The sequence below is a fragment of the Chlorocebus sabaeus genome, chromosome 25 (assembly GCF_047675955.1).
Source record: "Chlorocebus sabaeus isolate Y175 chromosome 25, mChlSab1.0.hap1, whole genome shotgun sequence".
NCBI lineage: Eukaryota > Metazoa > Chordata > Mammalia > Primates > Cercopithecidae > Chlorocebus > Chlorocebus sabaeus.
Window position 1 is genome coordinate 6,475,576 of NC_132928.1, and position 21,833 is coordinate 6,497,408.

The 21,833-nt window shown below is 36.9% G+C and overlaps 1 protein-coding gene across 8 annotated transcripts in view; it reads right to left on the reverse strand.

Annotated features, from left to right (window-relative positions):
• The window catches only part of DISP1 (dispatched RND transporter family member 1), a 199,326-nt gene that overhangs the window by 19,683 nt on the left and 157,810 nt on the right, over positions 1 to 21,833 (reverse strand). For 7 of the 8 annotated variants that reach the window (XM_007988365.3, XM_037985536.2, XM_007988363.3 and 4 more), the window contains one exon: positions 3,559 to 3,588. In XM_007988365.3, coding sequence (XP_007986556.3) covers positions 3,559 to 3,588 — 30 coding nt within the window. Of the gene's footprint in view, positions 1 to 3,558; positions 3,589 to 6,794; positions 7,057 to 21,833 lie in introns of all 8 variants that reach the window. The other variant, XM_073011503.1, reaches the window with a different exon arrangement.

The window sequence follows — 21,833 nt, forward strand, 5'->3', positions numbered from 1 at the left end:
CGTGGGTGAACCGTGGATCTGAGTTAGCAGGCAGGCTGCCTGGCATTCTGGTCCAGGGTGTTATGGCCATGCTGGAGTTTTCACTGCTACTCAGTGGAAGCCCCTCAAACATAGTCAGAGATTTTCAGTCACCTTATTATTGGGTTTACTCTGGAAACAGATCAGAAATAACTGTTAAAACAAATAAACGAAGTATCTTATAGAGCCAACTTATGCTCAAGTGACATTAAAATAGGGGCCAATTTTAAGTGGGTCATTTATATTATAACATTCCCCCATAATAAATTTTCCTCTTAGCTTACAAAGATTTTTTTTTTCCCCTTGCTCTTTGCTGCGTTTCTCAAAACACTCTTCTTTTTTCTCTTTCCTCTGAGCAGAAAGCCATGTTTCAGATGGTGTAAGTCAGTCCCCACACCAGAGGCTTCCTTTTCGTCACCAACCACCGGATCTTTAACCCCTTACAGCTTGGCTTTTGCTCTCATGACTCTTCTGAACTGCCCAAGTCAACTAACTGTTATTGGTTTTGATCTTCCTTGACCTGAGCAGAATTTAACACTGTTAGCTACCTCTTTCTTCCTAAAAATCCTTTCCCCTTTGGTTTATTCCTTTCTGTTTCCCTTAATAGCTCTTTCTTATTCCTCTTGTCACTTAAAGATAGACATTTCAAAATGTTATTAAGTCATAACTTTTCCAGTGGCATCAACTATCAACTTAGTGGGAAGAGTGATTGAAGTTTGAGAAAATTAAAAAAAAAAAAAAGAATATGCAACTCTTTTTTTCTTGTGAAGTAACAAATTCATTCAACAATTAGCATTAAACAGTAAGGATGCAAGGCATTCTGGAAATACAAAAATGGCAGACTTGGATCTTGCCCTCAGGGAATTTACAGCCTAATACAGAAAATATGACAGGCACATGAATATCTACAAGACAGGTTAAAAAAATATATATGTGTGTGTGTGTTTTGTTTTTTTCTTTCCCCCCTGAGATGGAGTCTTGCTCTGTCACCCAGGCTAGAGTGCAGTGGCATGATATTGGCTCACTGCAAGTTCCACCTCCTGGGTTCAAGCAATTCTCCCGTTTCAGCCTCTGAGTAGCTGGGATTCCAGGCACCCACCACCACACCCAGCTAATTTTTGTATTTTTAGCAGAGATGGGGGTTTCACCATGTTGGCCAGGCTGGTCTCAAACTCCTGATCTTGTGATCTGCCCACCTCGGCCTCCCAAAGTGGTGGGATTATAGGCGTGAGTCACTGTGCCTGTCCAAAAATATGTGTTTTTTAGAGGTGTACAGATGAAATGTTTTGTGAATTCAATAAGGGAAGCAATAAGTTCCAGCCAAGGTGGGAAAGGGGAATCAGGAAAGGCTTTGTTGAAGAAGTTATAGTTATATGCATATATACTTAAAAGAAATTATAACTTTGTTTTAATAATACCAATTTAATAACAGAGAAAGAAATGCATTTTTTCAAAGTAAAATTTTTAGTCATTTGAAAAACCCTATTTATAGAAAAGTAGAAATTCGTTTTCTTAATATGCCATATTTACTTGCATACCTCTTTCCCTTATTCTTTCTTTCTCTCTTGTTTTTTTGCAAAAATGAAAAGCGAATTGTTAAACAAAATGTGGTATATACATACAATGGAATATTATTCCAGCCTTAAAAAAAGGAGATTCTAATACATGCTACAACATGAATGAACCTGGAAGACATCATACTAATTGAAATAAGCCAGTCACAAAAGGACAAATACTGTAGGATTCGACTCATACGAGGTACTTAGAGCAGTCAAACCCATAGAGACAGAAAGCAGAATGATGGTTGCTAGGGCCCGGGGGTTGGAGAAAATGGGGAGCTCATGTATAATGGATATAGAATTTCAGTTTTACAAGAGAAAAAAAGTTCTGGAAATGGATGGTGGTGATGGTTATACAACAATATGAATGTACATAATGCCAAAGAACTGTACTCTTAAAAATGGTTAAAAGGCAACATATATGTTATATATACAACAAATATAAACATGTTATATATACAACACATATAACATATAAACATGTTATAACATTTAAAGTATGTCAATGTTTTAACTATCATATAAACCTGTTATATATAACATATAAACCTGTTATATATAACACATAAACCTATGTTATATATAACACATATATGAATGCATGCTCTCTCTATATATATATATATGTGTGTGTGTGTGTGTGTGTGTGTGTGTGTGTGTGTATATATATATTTTTTCGAGACAGGGTCTGGCTCTGTCACCCAGGCTTGAGTGCAGTGGTGTATTTCAGCTAAGTAAAAACTCTGCTTCCTAGGCTCAAGAGATCCTCTGACCACAGCCTTCTGAGTAGCTGGGACAACAGGTGCAAACCATCATGCTTGGCTAACTTTTTGTAATATTTTGTAGACACAGGTGTCCCCATGTTGCCTTGGCTGGTCTTAAACTCCTGACCTCAAGTGATCCACCTGCCTCAGCCTCCCAAAGTGCTGGGATTATAGGCGTGAGCCACTGTGCCTGGCCTATTATGTATATTTTACCACAATTTAAAAAATATATTTTTTAAAAATAGAAGGATAGTTTACTACTTAATATTTATGTAGTAATTTCACTTCAAAGAGAGGATAACTCCCTTGAGGCAGGCATCAGTGTTATCAGCATCTGAGCTTCTTTGGCAACTGAATTTCAAAGATCGCTTAGAATTTCTTAAGTGTAATGACATTGTATCTGAAATTACAATGTGTAAGAACATCTGATGAGAAAATGCTTTTTAAAGGAACTCTTATCTTGTTAAAATTTTCTCTGTTGAAAGATAAGCCTTAAACATTTCCACATAAAGGAATACTTCCATTGGTAACAAGATTTTTAAAAAGAAAGACAACCCCTCTGAAATAAATTGCCATGAATTCAAGTCCTGGTAGTTGGCAGAACAGTATCTCTTTCCTCACTAAGTAAGCCACTGGGAAGCCAATCCATTGCAGGAAGGAATGCAAAATAAACAAATATAAATGTTTATGCACAAATATAATTTTTTTTTTTTTGAGACAGAGTCTCACTCTGTCCCCCAGGCTGCAGTACAGTGGCACAATCTTGGCTCACTGCAACTGCCACCTCCCAGGTTCAAGCGATTCTCCTGCCTCAGCCTCCTGAGTAGCTGGAACTAAAGGCACGTGCCACCATGCTTGGCTAATTTTTGTGTTTCTGGTAGAGATGGGGTTTTGCCATGTTGGTCAGGATGGTTTCAAACTCCTGACCTCAGGTGATCCACCCACCTTGGCTTCCCAAAGTGCTGGGATTACAAGCATGAGCCACTGCACCTAGCCCTAGACACAAATAGAATTTAATACAGTTAGAAATCTACCTTAAGATTAAAACCACTTTTGGAGATATGGAATTCCTCAAGCAGCCAACTCATGGGAATTTCTTTTTCTTTCATAAAAATATGAGGAAAGTGAAAAGAACAGCAAAATATGGAGAAAATACTAGACTGGAAAAAGTATGCAGGTAAGTTTATTATTTAATAAGATGACCCAGATTACTTTACCTTTTTGGCAACTTGAAAGGTCTGGATGGTCTGGAAAAAAAAAAAAAAAAGGAAAAATGATCAAAAACAAAGCATCATAACATAAACAAAGGCTTTACATATGTATTGAACATTTTACTTGTTATCTCTATTACAAAGAATCCTGGAAGCATTAAAAAAAAAGAGGCAATCTATTTGAGAGATTTTAAACGATGAATGTTGGCTACTTTACATACCAGTAGAGACAGCTCAAGTGGCTACTCAGGAGGCAGAACCTTCCCAGACTCCGTATTACCGTCTCCTGATGGAATCATAGTCACACTGTATAATATTCTTCTCTGAGATCTACAGCTACCAGATTCAGTCTTCTCTCTCATAACAGGAATCCACATCCCTAAGCCTCCAATCTAAGCTGCTTCCTTACATAGCAAAGATCCTAACACTTAAAAAAATAGAATGTTAGGTATTCTATTCCCTCTTCAAGATACCAGTTGCTTCTCCATTTTTCAATTTCTTAATATCTAACTTCGCAATCCACTTCAACAGATATGGGCTTGTGTTTCCAATCAGCTCTTTCCCATACCCTGTTTTATTATTCCCACTTATCCTTGCCTCCCAGATATAGGATGAGCTTGCTAAAGAAACTCCAAACTCAGTCTCAACCTCCAAACTCTGTATTCCTATCAGATTTTTTTTTTCCTATTTACTGGAAAGCATTTAATAATTTGTTGAACAAACAAAAGTACACTGGTTATCACATCATGGTCTAAAGACACATGGGAGTTCCTGAGACCCTTTCACGGGGTTTGTGAGACCTCCCTTTCCCAACTATAGATCTGTGTAAAGTCAGATTTTCTTCATATACTTCACATATTTCAACCAAATGGCATATTGCCATAGATTACAGAACAAATATGAGAATCCTGCTATCTTCTAGTAAGCCACGTGTCAAAGAGATTTGCAAAAATGTAAAACAATGATACTTACCTTGCTAAACTTCTTAGTTTTGAAAAATGTAATTATTATTCACAAAAAGTGTTATTTATGTTAACATGTAATGGGCTTATTAATTTTAATGAGTTTCATAATTTAATATTTGTCAGTTCCAATTCCGATATGGTACATACAGCTATAAGACATAAACAAAAGCTCTTTGAAGATTCTCAACAATTTTTGAAACTGAAAGGGGTTGTGTGACCCAAAGTTTAAGAACCACTACACTAATTTATTGAGGATATATAAATATTTGCTGACTGAATAATTGAATTGCCTAGCCACATACTCTTTCTGAAAGTGAAATCTTTCACCAGACTGTACCATACTTGGAGGGAACAAAACAAAATGTAAAAACCTGTCCTCCAAACTTTCTATTTTCAGCTATTACTTTTCCAGTAGTTGGAACCCTACCTTGGAATTTCTTGAAGATCTAAAGTTCTCTTTCCTATTTTCTCTCTCTGTTTACGTTTCTCACTCAGATACATGTATGCACTCTTACAAAGAAACATTTATCTAATTCCTAGTATATCCATGAACAAGACAAACAGGGTTCCCAACTACACAGAGCTAACATTCTAGAACGCACTTTGTATTAAACTGTTGAACAAAAGGGGCATGTGTTCTAAATTTCAAGCTTCATTTACATGCCCTCATTATGGATTCCACGCCCATTAAAATATTAAAACCAAGGAGATGGAACAATCTCAGAAGTTGCAAGCACTGAAAATAATTTTAGGGAATATATACTCCAATTCCACTGTAGCCTCATTTTCAGAGATGGGCCTCAGTTTGCCTTTGGTCTCTCAGCGTCTGAATAATGGAGCTGTAGTGAGAACTCAAGTCTCTTGATGCCTAATTTGCTGTTCTCTGTACTGTGAGTATTTGTCTGTAAAACCAAGGAAGAAAAGCCCATAGGGAAAAGAGAAAGTATTAATCTCTTATACAGAAAATAATTGTCTTTTCTTTTGGCAGATGTGGAACTTAAAGTCTGAGTTTCCACTAAGAACAGCATAAGATAACTCGTTTTTTTGTTTTGTTTTGTTTTGTTTTTGAGACAGAGTCTTGCTCTGTCGCCCAGGCTGGAGTGCAGTGGTGCAATCTCTGCGGGTTCCAGTCTTCTCTGCGGGTTCCAATCTCCTCTCGGGTTCCAGTGATCCTCCTGCCTCAATCACCTAGGTAGTTGAGACTACAGGCGCATGCCACCATGCCCGGCTAATTTTTGCATTTTTAGTAGAGCTGGTGTTTCACCATGTTGGCCAGGCTGGCCTCGAACTCCTGGCCTCAGGTGATCCACCTGCCTGGGCCTCCCAAAGTGCTGGGATTGCAGGCCTGAGCCACTATGCCTGGCCGAGAACTTGTTACTTTAAGAAAAAAGATGAGACTGAATATTTACAGCATTATAAAGGACACCAAAAATGCATTCTTTTTATATACATAAAGATAATGCATTTTTAAAAATCTAAAAAAAGACATTAGATACATAAAAAGGAACCATATCTTATTTGTATTCATATCTCCATAACTAGTATAATGTATGGACCTCCTTAGTGGCTGTCAGATCAGTGTGTGTTGGATTAATGAATGGGGATATTTCATTACTTTTCCCACACTCAACAGCTTCGAAATCAGTAGACAACGAATTAGAAAAGCAAGAAGCTAGGGACATAAATATTAACATAGGTAAATTTTATTTTGTTTCTTTTTTTCTCTTAGACACACACACACACACACACACACTTTGTTACATCAGCCCATTCCTATCTGTCAATCCTAAACTCTTTAAACATTTTACTAAACTTTGTAAGTTTCTCTTTGTGCCTCTGTATCCTATAGTATAGGCTCTCTGTTCAATGCTGCAGGAATCATTAGTTTGTTGGTTATTCAGAAAGGTTAATTAAAGAGAAACATTTTTTGAAGTTCTACACACATTCCTTAAATATCTAATAGTAACTTAAACATAAATGTCAATCTATTCTTACATAAACCATAGAACTGCTACATTGTCTATGACTGAGTTTTTGAGGACTTAGGATACTTGTGAGTATCCTGGGTATACTGACTACAATACACATCTAAATTTTGATGATTTTTTCCCAAATCTTTTACAATTTTTTCTCCCGTGCCTAATTCAACAGTATACATTTTTTGTAGCAATTAACCTTTTTTTCCTAAGGCTACAATTTTCTTTTCATGAAAACAACTTTTTCTTTTAGCATCTATATATAAGTGAACTAAAAAATTTAATCAGATGACATAATTACCAAAACAAGCCAACTGGCATGCATGGGTTTGGTAAGCACACTTGTCAAATGCCGGGAGCAGAAGTGTGTGGCTGTAGGAGAGCGCAGCCTCCTGACCTGCAGCACTCAGCTGGCCAGGGCCATCCAAGTGTGCAGAGAGGAACGGAGCGCAGGGCCACTCCAGTGAGCTGGTGAGGGCTCAGCAGCTTTACACAGACTGGGCTTTCAGTGAACACGTTCACATCTGAAGAAGCCACGAAGCACGCTTAGTTTTCTGGTGAATCTACAAAAGACCAAAAACCCCCCAAAACCTGTATTTTCAAATACAATTACATATTGATTTTTCAATACGAGTTTTATAGGGATATAATTCATATACCATATACTTCACCCAATTAAAGTGTACAATTCCATGGTTTTTAGTACTTTCATGAGTTATGCGACCATCACTACAACTATATGTTGATTTTATTTAAAAAATTTTTAATTTAAATTCTTTTCTTTTGAGACAAGGTCTTGCTCTGTCACCCAGGCTGGAGTGCAGTGGGCCAGCTCACTACAGTCTCCATTTCCTGGGCTCAAGTAATCCTCCCACCTCAACCTCCTGAGTAGTTGGGACCACAGGTGTGCGCCACCACACCCAGTTAATGTTTTAGATTTTTTATTTGTAGATGTGGGGTCTCCCTATGCTGGCTAGGCTGGTCTTAAACTCCTGGGCTCAAGTGACCCTCTTGCCCAGGCTCCCAAAGTGCTGGGATTACAGGCGTGAGCCACTGTGCCTGGCTTATACATTGATTTTAAAATAATATGCTGACTGGGCACGGTGGCTCACGCCTGTAATCCCAGCACTTTGGGCGGCCAGGGTGGGTGGATCACCTGAGGTTGGGAGTTCAAGATCAGCCTGACCAACATAGAGAAATCCCGTCTCTACTAAAAATACAAAATTAGCCAGGCGTGGTGGTACACGCATGTAATCCCAGCTACTCGGGAGGCTGAGGCAGAAGAATCAGTTGAACCTGGGAGATGGAGGTTGCGGTGAGCTGAGATCGCACCATTGCACTCCAGCCTTGGCAATAAGAGTGAAACTCTGTCTCAAAAAATAAATAAATAAAAAGAATATGCTATCTGAACATCAGTGATGAAACTATTAATGAGCTATGAAAGCAAATGTATTTTTCCAGAGAGTAAGGCACTGAACAAGGAAGCAAATCACTTGTCTACAAAAATCTTAATTTTTCACTCCCAGTGTTTCACTTATGCATCCTTAAAAGTACATCTTGAATTTCCAAGATAAATTACGAGATTTTGCTATCTTTAGAACTAAAATTATCCTCATAGCCATAAGTCTGGAACATGTACTGAGCAAATAAATGGTATTTTGCTATAGACACTTGGGTTGTAACAAATGTAAACCCTCTCTCTGCCACTAACTTTTTCTTTTAACTAAATAGAAATTCATGTATCTATGACTAATTTATTCCCTAGAGAAAAACAACTAAAGATCATCATAGTCTTTCTGCTTGAGTAAAGATTTCATTTTATGTTAAATTTGAGACAGTAAGTAGAGATTGTCAACATCAGTTGGAAAAGAAAAATTGAGGTTACCACAAAGAAACCTCCTGGGAAAACATTAGATCCCTCTGAAGTTTCTATACTAATGGACAGGACAAACAGATGATGGAAACACCGAAACCACACTACAGGTAAAACATGAAACCTGTTTGATTTACAGTGTTGCCTTCTTTAATTCTGCTTTTGCAGTCTCTTACCAGAAACATCTGTGAAAGGAGGCTAGCAAGGGAGTCTACCACATACTTTCATAGATCAAAAGCAGTCTTCCTCCATTTGTAAAATCCTTTGGATTTGCTATTTTTAATATCTACCTAATAAAACCTGCGGATGACTTTCACCCTAACTTCAGTCTTGTGTTGATAAATAACTAGTAAAAACAAACAAATCTAACCTCGGAGAGAGAAACTATCTTTTCCCAACATTCACCTTTTAATAAAAACAAACCCAAATAAGCAACAATAATCTTCAGTGGGAACATTTTCCTCTTCTTGGATTAGGTTTTTAGCCTTTTTTTTCTGAAGGGAATAGGCCCAAGGAAAGATGACATTTGCGTGTCCCACCACACACTCCCACAGGCTGTGGTGTAGGTAAGCTTTGGTCCCCAGAGAGTCCATCAGCTGCAGTGTCATTCTTTCTCTCCCACTCAAGAAAGCATTTCTGTATGCAAGTGAGTGACAGTGACATTATTTTAGGGCTAAGCTCACATCTGTTTTTTAAAAAAGCAAAGGATGTACAAACTGGGGTACTCATAATTAGTAATAAATTGCCCTTGGCACTTCACACTTGAGAACTCTAACAGCAGTTGAGAACCTTGGCTATAGTACTCTGATGACCAGTGAACTGCGGTATGTGTACATATATCGGTCAAGAGGACAACTAATGAGACTGTAAAGTTCTCAGAAGGAGGGAGAGTGGGAGGTACCAAGTGGAGTAATCAAGATAATAGAGTAGATATAGAGGCAACGGAAATTTTTTAAAAAGGTAATAGAAAAAAAGGAGCGTGAAAGGGGTAAAGTTAAGAAACAGAAAAAAAGTGGAAAAGCTCCTAATCGTCTATTTCTTTGTTTTGCTCAACTTTTCCCTCTTTTAATAATTTTTGGAAAGAGAAGGGGAGCTTGTAGAGTAAAGGAAATGAGAATACTGAAATACAAAAACTTTCCCATCAGTCTAGAGAATTCTATTCTAGATATAACTGCAGAATTAATACCACAACTTACAAAGGGACAGTCTCAGGTGGGTGCGGTAGCTCACGCCTGCAAATGTCAGTACTTTGGGAGTCCAGGCAGGAGGACTGCTTGAGCCCAGGAGTTCAAGACCAGCCTAGGCCTGATAGTGAGACCCTATCTCTATAAAAAAAAAATAATAATAAAAAAATTAGCTGGCGTGGTGGCATGCACCTGTAGTCCCAGCTACTCAGGAGGCTGAGGAGGAAGGATTGCTTGAGCCCAGGAGGTCAGTGCTGCTGTGAGGCAAGATTGCACCATGAAGAAAACATACTTTCAGCTTTATGGTAGTAACAAAATTTTTAAGCAAAAAAGTGCTGTAAGTAGCACATTTTAACCTCAAAAGTCACATTGGATTGTGCTATATTCTCTTTCTATGAGAAGCTATTCTGCAAGTAGTAACTTTAGTTCGGCACTGGTAGGTTAGGAAGAAAGTATTTGAAAATAAAAAAAATCCACACTTCGATGCGTATTCTTTAAAAGATTCCCAACAAAAACAAAGCCATTCTTCATATTAAGTATTTCCATGAAACATCACTGGCACACTTGTGTTCTATCATGAAGATGAAACAGATACCCTGCAGACAAGCTAAGCTTGGCCTCTAACCCATTTTTCATGCACCAGAGCTAAATGTTTATGGTCTGTGTCAAGTGATTTTAAGGATAACGAAAACCACAACTACTTGTGTGATGCATTTCCTAAATGCTTACGAGATGCTGACTCAAAAGTGTTGGTCATCTTGATGTCTAGAACTGTTAAAACTGAACAAAGTGCCAGCTTCTATATAAAATAAACTAGGAGGCATGTGACAAAGGTTGGGAATTGCGAGACTAACATTTAAAGAGCGCCTTATAAATACTATGCACTTTATAAATATTTAAAAAAGAAATGTAGTATATACTGAATAACCATTTTGAGTATCAGAAAAATACTTTTTTTCTCTTTAAGAGAACAGTGAACTTAGAAATCAAAAGATGTGAAGTTAAAGTCTGGACCCTGAAACTTATTAGTTGAATGATCTTGATGATCTTGAGCAATTCCTTTAATTACTCAGGATTTGTGAGAATGAGATAATACTTTAAAATAAGCTGGCGTGTGTAACAGTTTTCTACAAACTGTTGAGAATTATCCAAGAGAAAACAGGTACTACTACCACACTATTATTTTTTCATCCAAAAATGGCATTCAAACATCAGTTAGGAGTAAGGCAAAGACTCATTTAGAGTAAAGCATAAGGTCCCTTTATTCGTCAGCATTGTACACTTTTATGATTTACTTAACAAGATCAACTGATTCTTGCTACTAGCTGAATATAACATAAAAATTGATGTCACACCCATAAGCCTAATTAGAATAAGAGACTGTCAAAACTGTAAGAAACCTAAAAGTCATCCCACTTAATACCTTTATGAAACAAAGGAGAAAAGGGTCCAAGATCATAGAGCAAGTCAATGGCAGAGCCAGGTCTAGAATCCAAACATCTTGACTTTAACCTGTGCTTTACTGGCCACACACTGAAAAGGAAAACCTGCACACTGACGCAGGCTATGAGGTATTGCTTGTGAATTAAAAATGAAAAGGAACGCAGAAATGGGAAGAGCTTCCTAACCAAAAGCAAATGGCACTTGTGCACAAGAGGGCATATGCAACGATGTCCATTGAAGTGTGGCTTACAGTAAGGAAAATAAGTGAGAGCAACCTTAATGTTTACTTATTAAGAAGAAGATTCTTAAATAACCTTAATGTTCACTTATTAATAAGAAGATTCTTAAATAAATGGTGGCACATCCATGTAATGGCGCACTACACAATGTGAATACACATTCATATACAAACATATACATACATATATACTGATATGGAAAGAATTTTAAAACAAAATAATAAGTTTCAAAACAACTCATACTGTATTCATATGAAAAAAGAAAACTAAATACAAAATTCGTAAATGTATTTTAGAAGCTCAGAAGGGAACTTGGCAAATCAATAGGCCTGTTTACCAGAGAGGAAAGAAAAGGGTTAGGAAAAGAATCAAGAGTGACTTTCATTTTGTAATTTTGAATTCCTCATGAGCATATGTTCATAAATTAGTCATATAATTAAAAAGTGAACTGAATTTTTGTAAAGGGTAACTGCATATGTATTAATTTATGTACATGTGATAGAAACATTTTATTTGAAAATTTCTCACTTCTACATAATTTGAGGAGAATGGGGTATCCTGGCTAACTCTAATTTAGATGAAAAGAAGTAACATAGATCATACATTTCCAAAAACTTAAAATACATTTAATACAATCTATAGTTAATTCACTGCCAGTTTAAGTGACACCAAGTAATTTGATGACCACTGGAATCACCTGGGTAGCTAACTAAAACTAGAGATTGCCAACCCCCTCCCCAGGGATCTGGTTCAGTAGGTCTTGAAATAGAGACTACACAGTCAGAGCTTGAACCACTGTCTTGGACAATCTGCCAGGAAAATATGACCTCCAGACAAGAAACAATTGGAGAATAATACAAGAAAGTAATTATAACATATAGGTATAGTACAGACATTAAGTGAATGGGAAATAGGAAGATAATATTGGACCAGAGTAATCCAAAGAATAGCCCCTGAAACTTGACCTAAGAAACAGAATTTGAATTAAGGTTTGACAGAAGTAGGTTTCAGATAGAGAAACAGAAAGCAGAGGGAAAGGAAACAAACCTTGTGTCAACACCTATAAGCAAAGTCAGTGAGGATTTACTGTGAAGGAACAGTGAGGATGACAACTTACTGGATTGGGGGTTGTTTGAGGGGAAGCAAGAGACTGAAGTAGATAACAGAAATAGGAAGAGGCTAAAGTTTCTTGAGTAACAACTGATAGGATAAAACCACTATTTTCGGAGGACTGATTTGGTAGTGATGTGCAGGATGAATTAGCCAGAGGAAACACTAATGGGAAGGAGAAGCAGGTTAGGAGCTACTGCAGCGATCTAGGATAAATAGAGAGAAAAAAAGGAAAATAATCTTTTAATAATTCAGAAAGCCTCTGACAATCTTATCAATATGTGAGTCAAAATTATAAGCATCTATTGTCATAAATATATATGGTATTACAAGAAAATAATTCTGGCGAAATTTTGGATAAACCAAAGTTTATGTATCCTATGCATGTTACAATAACATATTTCTATATTCACTATTATTTAATATTTTATATAATTATGTAAGTACAATTAGAAGTGCCTCAAACTATAATTGAAAATAATATCAGTGCCTACTGAAGTGAAGTTAGTGATAATTTGAGTTACAACACAAATAAGTTGTTCAAAAGATTAGTCTACAGATTGAGGGTACGGTTGTATAAGCATATTTTGGGACTTACATTAAGCCTAATTCAAATATATTTTATTACCTTCATTAAGATAAGGTACACACACATTTCTCACTTTCAAAATTTTATGGATCTTACATAAAATACTAAAACCTTTCTGCATTTTCACTATAAACTATACAAATTGCATAAAGAGTTTGTGTGTTAATTATAACCTCAGTGAAGGTATGTTTGCATTTCTTAAAGTAAGTTCAAATTATGTATTTTATATCTAAGATTCCATCTCAAATTTGCTCATTTATTAACAGGACAAGGCCTTTATCAATGAGACCATACATCAAAAGTATAAACACAATCATAATTCATAAATGTGTGAATTCTCTTTTCCTCCAACATTTGCTTAGTTTCAATTTTTAGTTTGTCTATACTGTGTTCAATGTAAGAACTGTTACTTGAGCTCAAAATTACAGAAACATTATTAATCTTTCTTAAGTTCATTTCCCACATATCTTGGATCATTTTGTCCCTACAAAATTACTCAGTATTGTACAAGGTTGAGTTTGGAAGTGTAAAAGTCACACCTGCTATCAAAAAAAACCCAAAAACCAAAAAACAAAAACATGGGGGGTGGGGGTTAAAAACTAATAAAAAATCCACTGTATCAAAATGAATTCCAACGGTGTAACCAATACCTTGCAGCTGTTGTGATATCTTCATTTTACAGGCTGGGAGGAGAGACATTTCCCTCAAACTTGTATAGAAATTCCTTAGTTATGCTTCTAAGGACAAAAATATATAGTGAAATTGATTTTTCTTCCTGATCTAAATGTTCTCATGCTTAATCTCTAACTTAAAATTTTTGTTACTGAAATCATTGTCAAAAGTTTTAATAAGGGTCAAAGCAAAACTCTAACAATCATCGTTAATAAAAATAATATTGATTTAGAAAAAGGTTTTCTTCTCAAAATCTGAGATTAGAAAAGAAAAAAAAATCAACTAAACTTAAAATAATTAAACTGAGGAAATAATGAGACTTTTCTGAAGAAAAATAGGGAAAGCCCCAACATGCTGGGGCTGCATGATCTCAAACTGTAGTAATGTCCTTGTTACACTTTGGCACTAGGGCAACCAGGGAAAACTTTAAATTCATCGTATTCAATTTGTCACGGCATAGATTCTGTTTGCAACTCCAGAATCTATTATATATGCCAGTGACACCCAAATACTATGTGACAACTTTCAGAAACCAATTCTAAAGTATAATGTATTTTTTAATAGACGGCAATGAGAAATCAGAGGACCAGTTTCAAACTGGGTGTTAATCTTGGGTTTTAACCTCTTTGGCTTCAATTTCATCTGTAGAATAAGGAGAGTTGGATTAAATTATTTCTAAGGTCCTTTCCTGCTGTGAGATTCTATTGTATTTTCCTGTGGAATTTTAGATAATTCAAATCACCACATATTTTAGTCTCCTGAAGTATTTCAACACTCTGGCATGGCTAAAGCTGGTGAGCCAGGTTCCTGTAATCAAAATTTGACGGTAAAATATTTCACGTGAATAGGCAATAAAAATGATCCCTCCATAAGGTAGGCAAGAACTAGTATTTTAAAATGCTTTGAAATTTTGAAATAATGCTGCATATTTTGAAATAATGCTGGCTCTTTATGTGAACGGCTAGAGACAGACTTTTTAAATGACTAGATAAATGGCTTAATAAAAAAAAAGTGTTCAAAAATGCTTGTTAGGAAGACAGGGCAGAATTCCCCATCTGTCTGCTTTAGATGAAGGTGGAGATTGATGAACGAGTGACACCAGTAACACATCCGTGTTGGTGCATGTCACACTGTAGGAATTAATGCCAGGTTACTAAAGATGGTCATGTTGAGATTGCTCAGGAATCATCTAGTTTACCTACTGAGTGAGTTTTATCAGAAGAGCAAATATGAAAGAGTGCTCAAATTAAACGGGGTATTTAAAAATTTCCCAAAGTACTTTTCCTGAGTTTCTCATTTACTATCTCAGAAAGGCAATATACACCCCTCTTTTTTCATTCTAAAAATTTTCCTTTAGTAGACTTTTTCACTTAATGTTTTGTCTATTCTAGAATGTAAACTTTAATTTTTAAAGGAAAAGGAAAGCTTTAATGAGGAATATATTTTCTGTTTTAATGTTGGTTTTGTTTTCTGATTATAAAACTAACACATTCATTTTCTTGAAACCTAAGAAAATGCAGAAAATTTCACAATCACCCATATTCTCACTACACAGATAAAACATTGTAACTCTTTTTGATGTATTTTCTCTGAATATTTTTTCCTTTTTGCCTAAATATAGAAATTAAATATAAACAAAATTAGGATCATACTAGATGCATAAAGTATTATCACTTTGGATTAGCATTTTCCATGTAATTAAAATCTTCTGAAAACATGAATTTTAGTAGCCATATATTCCATTATATTTGCCATTACTTATATATCACACGATTGTAACCATACTACTATGTTATGTTAGATCTCAACTTGTTTCTCATTTATTTATAAGAATCTTGAATTAAAGCTAGGAAACATAACATCCCTAATTGTGGCAAACAGTTTTCCTTGTTTGTGGTATTTTTTAAGATGGTTTTCGGATAGGCATTAAATTTTTTTTTTCAAAACTTGTAATTTTTCTTTGTAGTTTTTTTTTTTTGAAACCGAGTTTCACTCTTTTTGCCCAGGCTGGAGTGCAATGGCATGATCTCGGATCACTGCAACCTCCACCTCCCAGATTCAAGTGATTCTCCTGTCTCAGCCTCCTGAGTAGCTGGGATTACAGGCACGCACCACCACGCCTGGCTAATTTTGTATTTTTACCAGAGATGGGGTTTCACTCTGTTGGCCAGGCTGGTCTCGAACGCCCGATCTCAGTTGATCCGCCTACCTCAGCCTCCCAAAGTGCTGGGATTATAGGCCTGAGCCACCGTGCCCAGCATTTTCTTAGTAATTTCTATGACTGTTTTCACAATTAAAGAGTCATCCTTGATCCAGATGTTAGTTTTTCTCAATTCCACTTACTTAATAATCTAGGTCAGCTCTATTACTTTCTGATGCTTCAATTATCATCTTTGGTAAAACTCTTTTTTTTTTTTTTTTTTTTTTTTTGAGATGGAGTTTCGCTCTTGTCGCCCAGGCTGGAGTGCAATGGTACATTCTCGGCTCACTGCAATCTCTGCCTCCCGGGCTCAAGCGATTCTCCTGTCTCAGCCTCTCAAGTAGCTGGGATTACAGGCATGCGCCACCATGCCTGGCTAATTCTGTATTTTTAGTAGAGACAGGGTATCATTATGTTGGCCAGGCTGGTCTCGAACTCCTGACCTTAGGTGATCCACCTGCCTCTGGCTCCCAAAGTGCTAGGATTACATGCATGAGCCACCACGCCCAGCCAAAACTCTGTTTTAAGGGGAAAAAATAATCTAAAAATTAATTTTCACAAAATATACAGCACCCAATATTGTGAGAATAGTAGCTAATCATGGCACACTTGTGCAGTTATGGGATTGAATTTCCAGAGTCTGGCTGAACTGTCCAAATTGGCTGAACTGTCCAATGGGCTATAGTTTCATGCAATCTAGTAACAGTTGTTCACTGAGGTTTAATTAACAGTGGGGATGAACGTAGATTCTGAGTCGAATGGTCTTTCTAGAACTACAATAGTGGTAACAGAAATCTCTCAGGTAATTGGTGCCCATTTTGTTAGCCAGGTTTTGGGAAACTGGGCTATGAGAATAGTGGGAAAATGGGGATCTATTTTCTGTTTCCTCATTTCCTGAAGGGGAGTTGCATATAGTTTCTTGGCTTGTAAGAAGAAAGGAATTTTAGTCTGACCTCATTTGAGAATGGGAACTAAGTGGAAGTCAGGAGCCCACTGAGTTATCAAGGGGTTTGACTTTATGGAAGTTTTATATGTGCTGTGCAGTCTCTTTCATTTTTCCTGGAGTATCCATTGATGTGTCTACCAGTTCCTTTCGCAGAATCACATTGTTTTATTTTGGCTTCAACATGGGCAAGTCCCAGGGCAGAATACATTTAAAAAATCCTAATTCCCTTTTTGAGAATGGGTTTACAGTGTTATTCTTGCATCTGTAGCTTGAAAACAATTCTAGTCAGTGAAAGACTGGAGGATTAAATGGGCCCCAAACCAAATATAAGAACTATAATTCTCTACGGTATGCACATGCTAAATTACAGTCTAGAACAAAGATCCTGAAGGGGCTTTCAGTTCATTCAGAGCAACTTCATAACACGACAAATGCATGAACACCAAGACTCCCATATGCTTTCCTGTGCATACAGATCTTTCTTACAAAGCAAACTCACATTCAATGCCAAGTCAACTGAGCTTACTCAGTTTTCCCAGAACCTGACTTACATCATAGATTGAAGTATTTTGGAGGAAAAAGGCTTAATATATGTAGAATCCAAGGGCTCTCTGTTGTCATAAATGTTCAAATCACCCTTCCTATTCCTTCTTCTGGACTTAAATCTGGCTCTTTCATATGGAAAACTTAAATATTTCTATAATCTTGGCTTGCTTCTAGATACCATCTTTGACAGAGAGATAGAAAAGATGTGTTACTACCTTTCCTAAGAAGGGCTGCCTAAGGACAGCCCTTTATTTTCTCAGCATTATTAAATCATTCCTTTTGTCATCTCTTCTCCACCCTAAAATGGAACACTATGAAATAAAAGATACAATTTCTACTCTTAAGTACCAAACTAGGAAGATGGGAGGCTAACAGAGATGCAAATAAGAAAGCAAATAAGGGAAGACAGGTGCAAGAATGTGATCACGTCACAAAGTCCTCCACTTCTTGGATTCTGCAATCAAAATGCTGCTTAATGTTGCCATCTTCAAATCAAGGGGGAATATTTCTACATATGTATCTATTCCCCCTTGATTTGAAGATGGTGGCATTTTGAAGATGGCGAGGTGGCAACTCAGAGTGGAATTGGGTTTATTAAGAAACTCTAGTAAGAGCAGACCTGAAGGGAAATCATCTCCCTCTTCCTCCAACTGCATAGATCCTCCCTCCCACTCCATACCAGGAATACGAAAATTAATAGAGTATTGTCCCTGCCATCCAGGTATATACAGACTAGTCAAGAGGGAGAAGGAAATTTTAAGACTGGTGGTGGGGAGAGTTCTTAAATCCCTCACGTCATTCTTTTAAACCATTCTGATTTCACTCAAGTCTTCAGTGAAAGGCACTAAGTTAAAGTGTAGAGTTTGACGCATTTTTACCTGTGTACACATCTATGTAACCACTACCCAGATCATGAGATACAACTTTCCCCAGCACCCCAAAGGCTCACTTGTGCCTCTTCCCAATCGATAATCATACTTTGTCCCCAGAGGCAATCAACATTCAGGCTTCTATCACCACAGATTAGTTTTGCCTAAAGGATCACCATTTAAAGACAGCCAAAAATAAAAGTTTAAGCAAAACCTCACATAATTAAAATTCAGGTTAATTCAAGTTTATGAAAATACATAAAAATGAAGTCCTAGTAATGTTTTAGTCTTAGTAATGAGTGACTCCAAATGAGATTTAATTGATTTTTTTCTCTTGACGTTTTAGAAATACCTTTTCCAATGACTTACAAGGTACAGATCTTATATAACCTATAGAAGGCTTCTGACGAGCAACAAAACTTCACTGATCTACAACAAAACTACTACTGGTACTGTTATTTGTCATTACATTATTTTTACTAGATTATTACTTTTTAAATCCATACTATTCTGCCTCCCTACATTTTAGTTTCTTTCCGAGTTTGAGTTCTCGCCTGAATCTACAATATCTAGTTACAATAAGTGCATATACTTATTGTAATAAACAAAGAAATGCTTCAGTGCAAAAATTACAAAGTATAATCTTTAACTCTGATACTTTGGTTTGACAGAATATATCTATCTATCCATCCATCCATCCATCCATCCATCCATCCATCCATCCATCCATCCATTTATTTAGAGACAGGATCTTGCTCTGTTCCCCAGGAGTGCAGTGACCCAATCATGGCTCACTACAGCCTTGACCTCTTGGGCTCAAGTGATCCTCCCTCCTCAGTCTCCCAAGTAGCTGGCACCACAGGCATGTACTACCATGCCCAGCTAATTTTTTTTTTTTAAGAGACGGGTCTCACTATGTTGTCCTGGCTTGACAGAATATTTAAATAAAGCTGTCCTGCAGGCTAATGTGAATATAAAACTAACCATAACAGTGATAAATATAGATAGGAAATAAAGATATGAAATTTTAAAAACTTGATGGGGGTAAGAAAAATGCTGAGTGAGACATTATGGAAACGACAGTCATGTGAAAGGGTGGAAGAGGAGGCTCTGTTAATTGTGAAAAAGGGCAGAAATGGTCACAGTGCACAAAATGAAAAGAAAGAAAAGCATAAGATCACGGAATGCAAAAAACCAAAACTTTAAGAAGAGGTGGTAAACAGAGATTGCATGCTATAGAACTAAACAGGAGAAGAAATCAAATGAGTTTGTCAAAGGAGTCACTGACCTGGCATTGCCAGGAAAGTAATGGTGACAGACTCCAAGGCACTAGGAAGAAAAAAGACCATATGAAGTCAAGGTATTAAGTATAATAATACATTTAAAATAACAACAGTCGACATTTACAGCCTTTACTATGTGCCAAACACTGCCCTAAGCACTTGACATATATTACAATATTCTAAAATTCTTAAAATAATCCTATAAGGCAGGCATAGATTTTATAGATGGAGAATTAAGGCACAGAGAGGTTAAAGAAGTCATCCAAAGCCACATAGATAAAGAGGCAGGATTCAAACCCAGGCAGCCTACTCTGGAGCCTACATTCTTAACCACTAGGCTATACTGCAGCAAAAAATTTCTATTGTTTTCATAAAGTAGAAGGTGCTGCTGCCCATGTATGGGTGCTGAGAGAGTAAACTATTCTTTGAGTTAACAAGGGATAGAAGAATACTTGAAACAAACAAACAAACAAAAACTGAAGGAAGTGTGCTTGGGAGTTAGCCATTAGAACTAACTTGTGACAGAAGCATGAAACCAGAATGGGTAAAGACTGCACTGTTTCCATTTTCTTTCAGCAAGCAGCGTTTGTTAGCCTGGGAGCTGGAGCAAAGGCATCAAAATTCCTGAAGATGACAACACAGAGCTTTAACATTTAAACTAGAAAATTCAGTTCAGATAATTTCTCCAATTACTACTAGCATTTCCAAAAACCCACTGAAAAACCCACTGCGTATCCTGCACCAGGTAAGCTGTTACAGTACAACATGATATAAACAGGGTAAAGAAATTAGGTGGAATTCTTCTTCAGGGTCTGTGCAAGGTAGCATTGTGAATACGCTGTTTCTATGACCTAAAAATGACCAGGGCAGCCTACGACACATCACCTATACCTTCATGATTATTTGTGTGATTTCAGTTCTACGATCTCAAGACTGAACCTGTACAGCACCTACTACATAGTAAGCACTTAACTGTTTCTTAAGCTATTACTGAAACGAAAAAAAAAAAAAAAGTTATAGCAAGAAAACAAAACATATCTCATTCTCTTGTGTTTGCACAGCATAGAGTGGTGATTAAGAGGAAGGCCTCGAATCAGACACACTTAAACTTCATTCCAGATTCTACCACTTATTACTAACTTTCTAATTAATCCTCCAAACACTATTTTTTTTTTTTTTTTGGAGATGGAGTCTCTCTCTGCTGCCAGGCTGGAGTGCAGTGGTTGCAATCTTGGTTTGCTGCAACCTCCGCCTCCCAGGTTCAAGCAATTCTCCTGCCTCAGGCTCCCGAGTAGCTGGAACTACAGGCGCCTGCCACCATGCCTGGCTAATTTTTATATTTTTAGTAGAGACAGGGTTTCACCATATTGGCCAGGATGGTCTCGAACTCCTGACCTCGTGATTCACCCGCCTCAGCCTCCCATGAGTCACTGCACCCAGCTCTTTTTTTTTCTTTTTTTAATTAAGGATCAAGATAATTATTTAGGTAGAGGACCTGAAAGAGATAATCCCCAAATTAACTTGTAAATGAGATTCTAAGAATTCTTCTGAGTTTTATAAAACTTAAAATTATTTTTTTCTCTTCTTTAAAATTTACTTTAAGTTCCAGGATACATGTGCAGAATGTGCAGATTTGTTACATAGGTATACATGTGTCATGGTGGTTTGCTGCACCTATTGACCCATCTTCTAAGTTCCCTTCTCTCACCCTCCACCCCCCAACAAGCCCTGGTGTGTGTTGTTCGCCTCCTGGTGTCCACGTGTTCTCATTGTTCAACTCCCACCTATGAGTGAGAACATGTGACGTTTGGTTTTATGTTCCTGTGTTAGTTTGCTGAGGATAATGGCTTCCACCTCCATCCATGTCTCTGCAAAGGACATGATCTTTTTCCTTATTATGGCTGCATAGTATTCCATGGTGTATATGGACCACATTTTCTTTATCCAGTCTATCATTGATGGGCATTTGGGTTGGTTCCATGACTGTGCTATTGTAAACAGTACTGCAATAAACATACGTGAGCATGTGTCTTGAATGATTTATAATCCTTTAGGTATACACCCAGTAATGGGATTGCTGGGTCAAATGGTATTTCTGGTTTTAGATCCTTGAGGAATCGCCATACTGTCTTCCACAATGGTTGAACTAATTTACATTCCCACCAACAGTGTAAAAGTGTTCCTATTTCTCCACAGCCTCTCCAGCATCTATTGTTTCATGACTTTTTAATAATCTCCATTCTGACTGGTGTGAGACAGTATCTCATTTTGGTTTTGATTTGCATTTCTCTAATAATCAGTGATGTTGAGCTTTTTTTCATGTTTCTTGGCCACATAAATGTCTTCTTTTGAGAAGTGGCTGTTCATATCCTTTGCCCAATTGTGA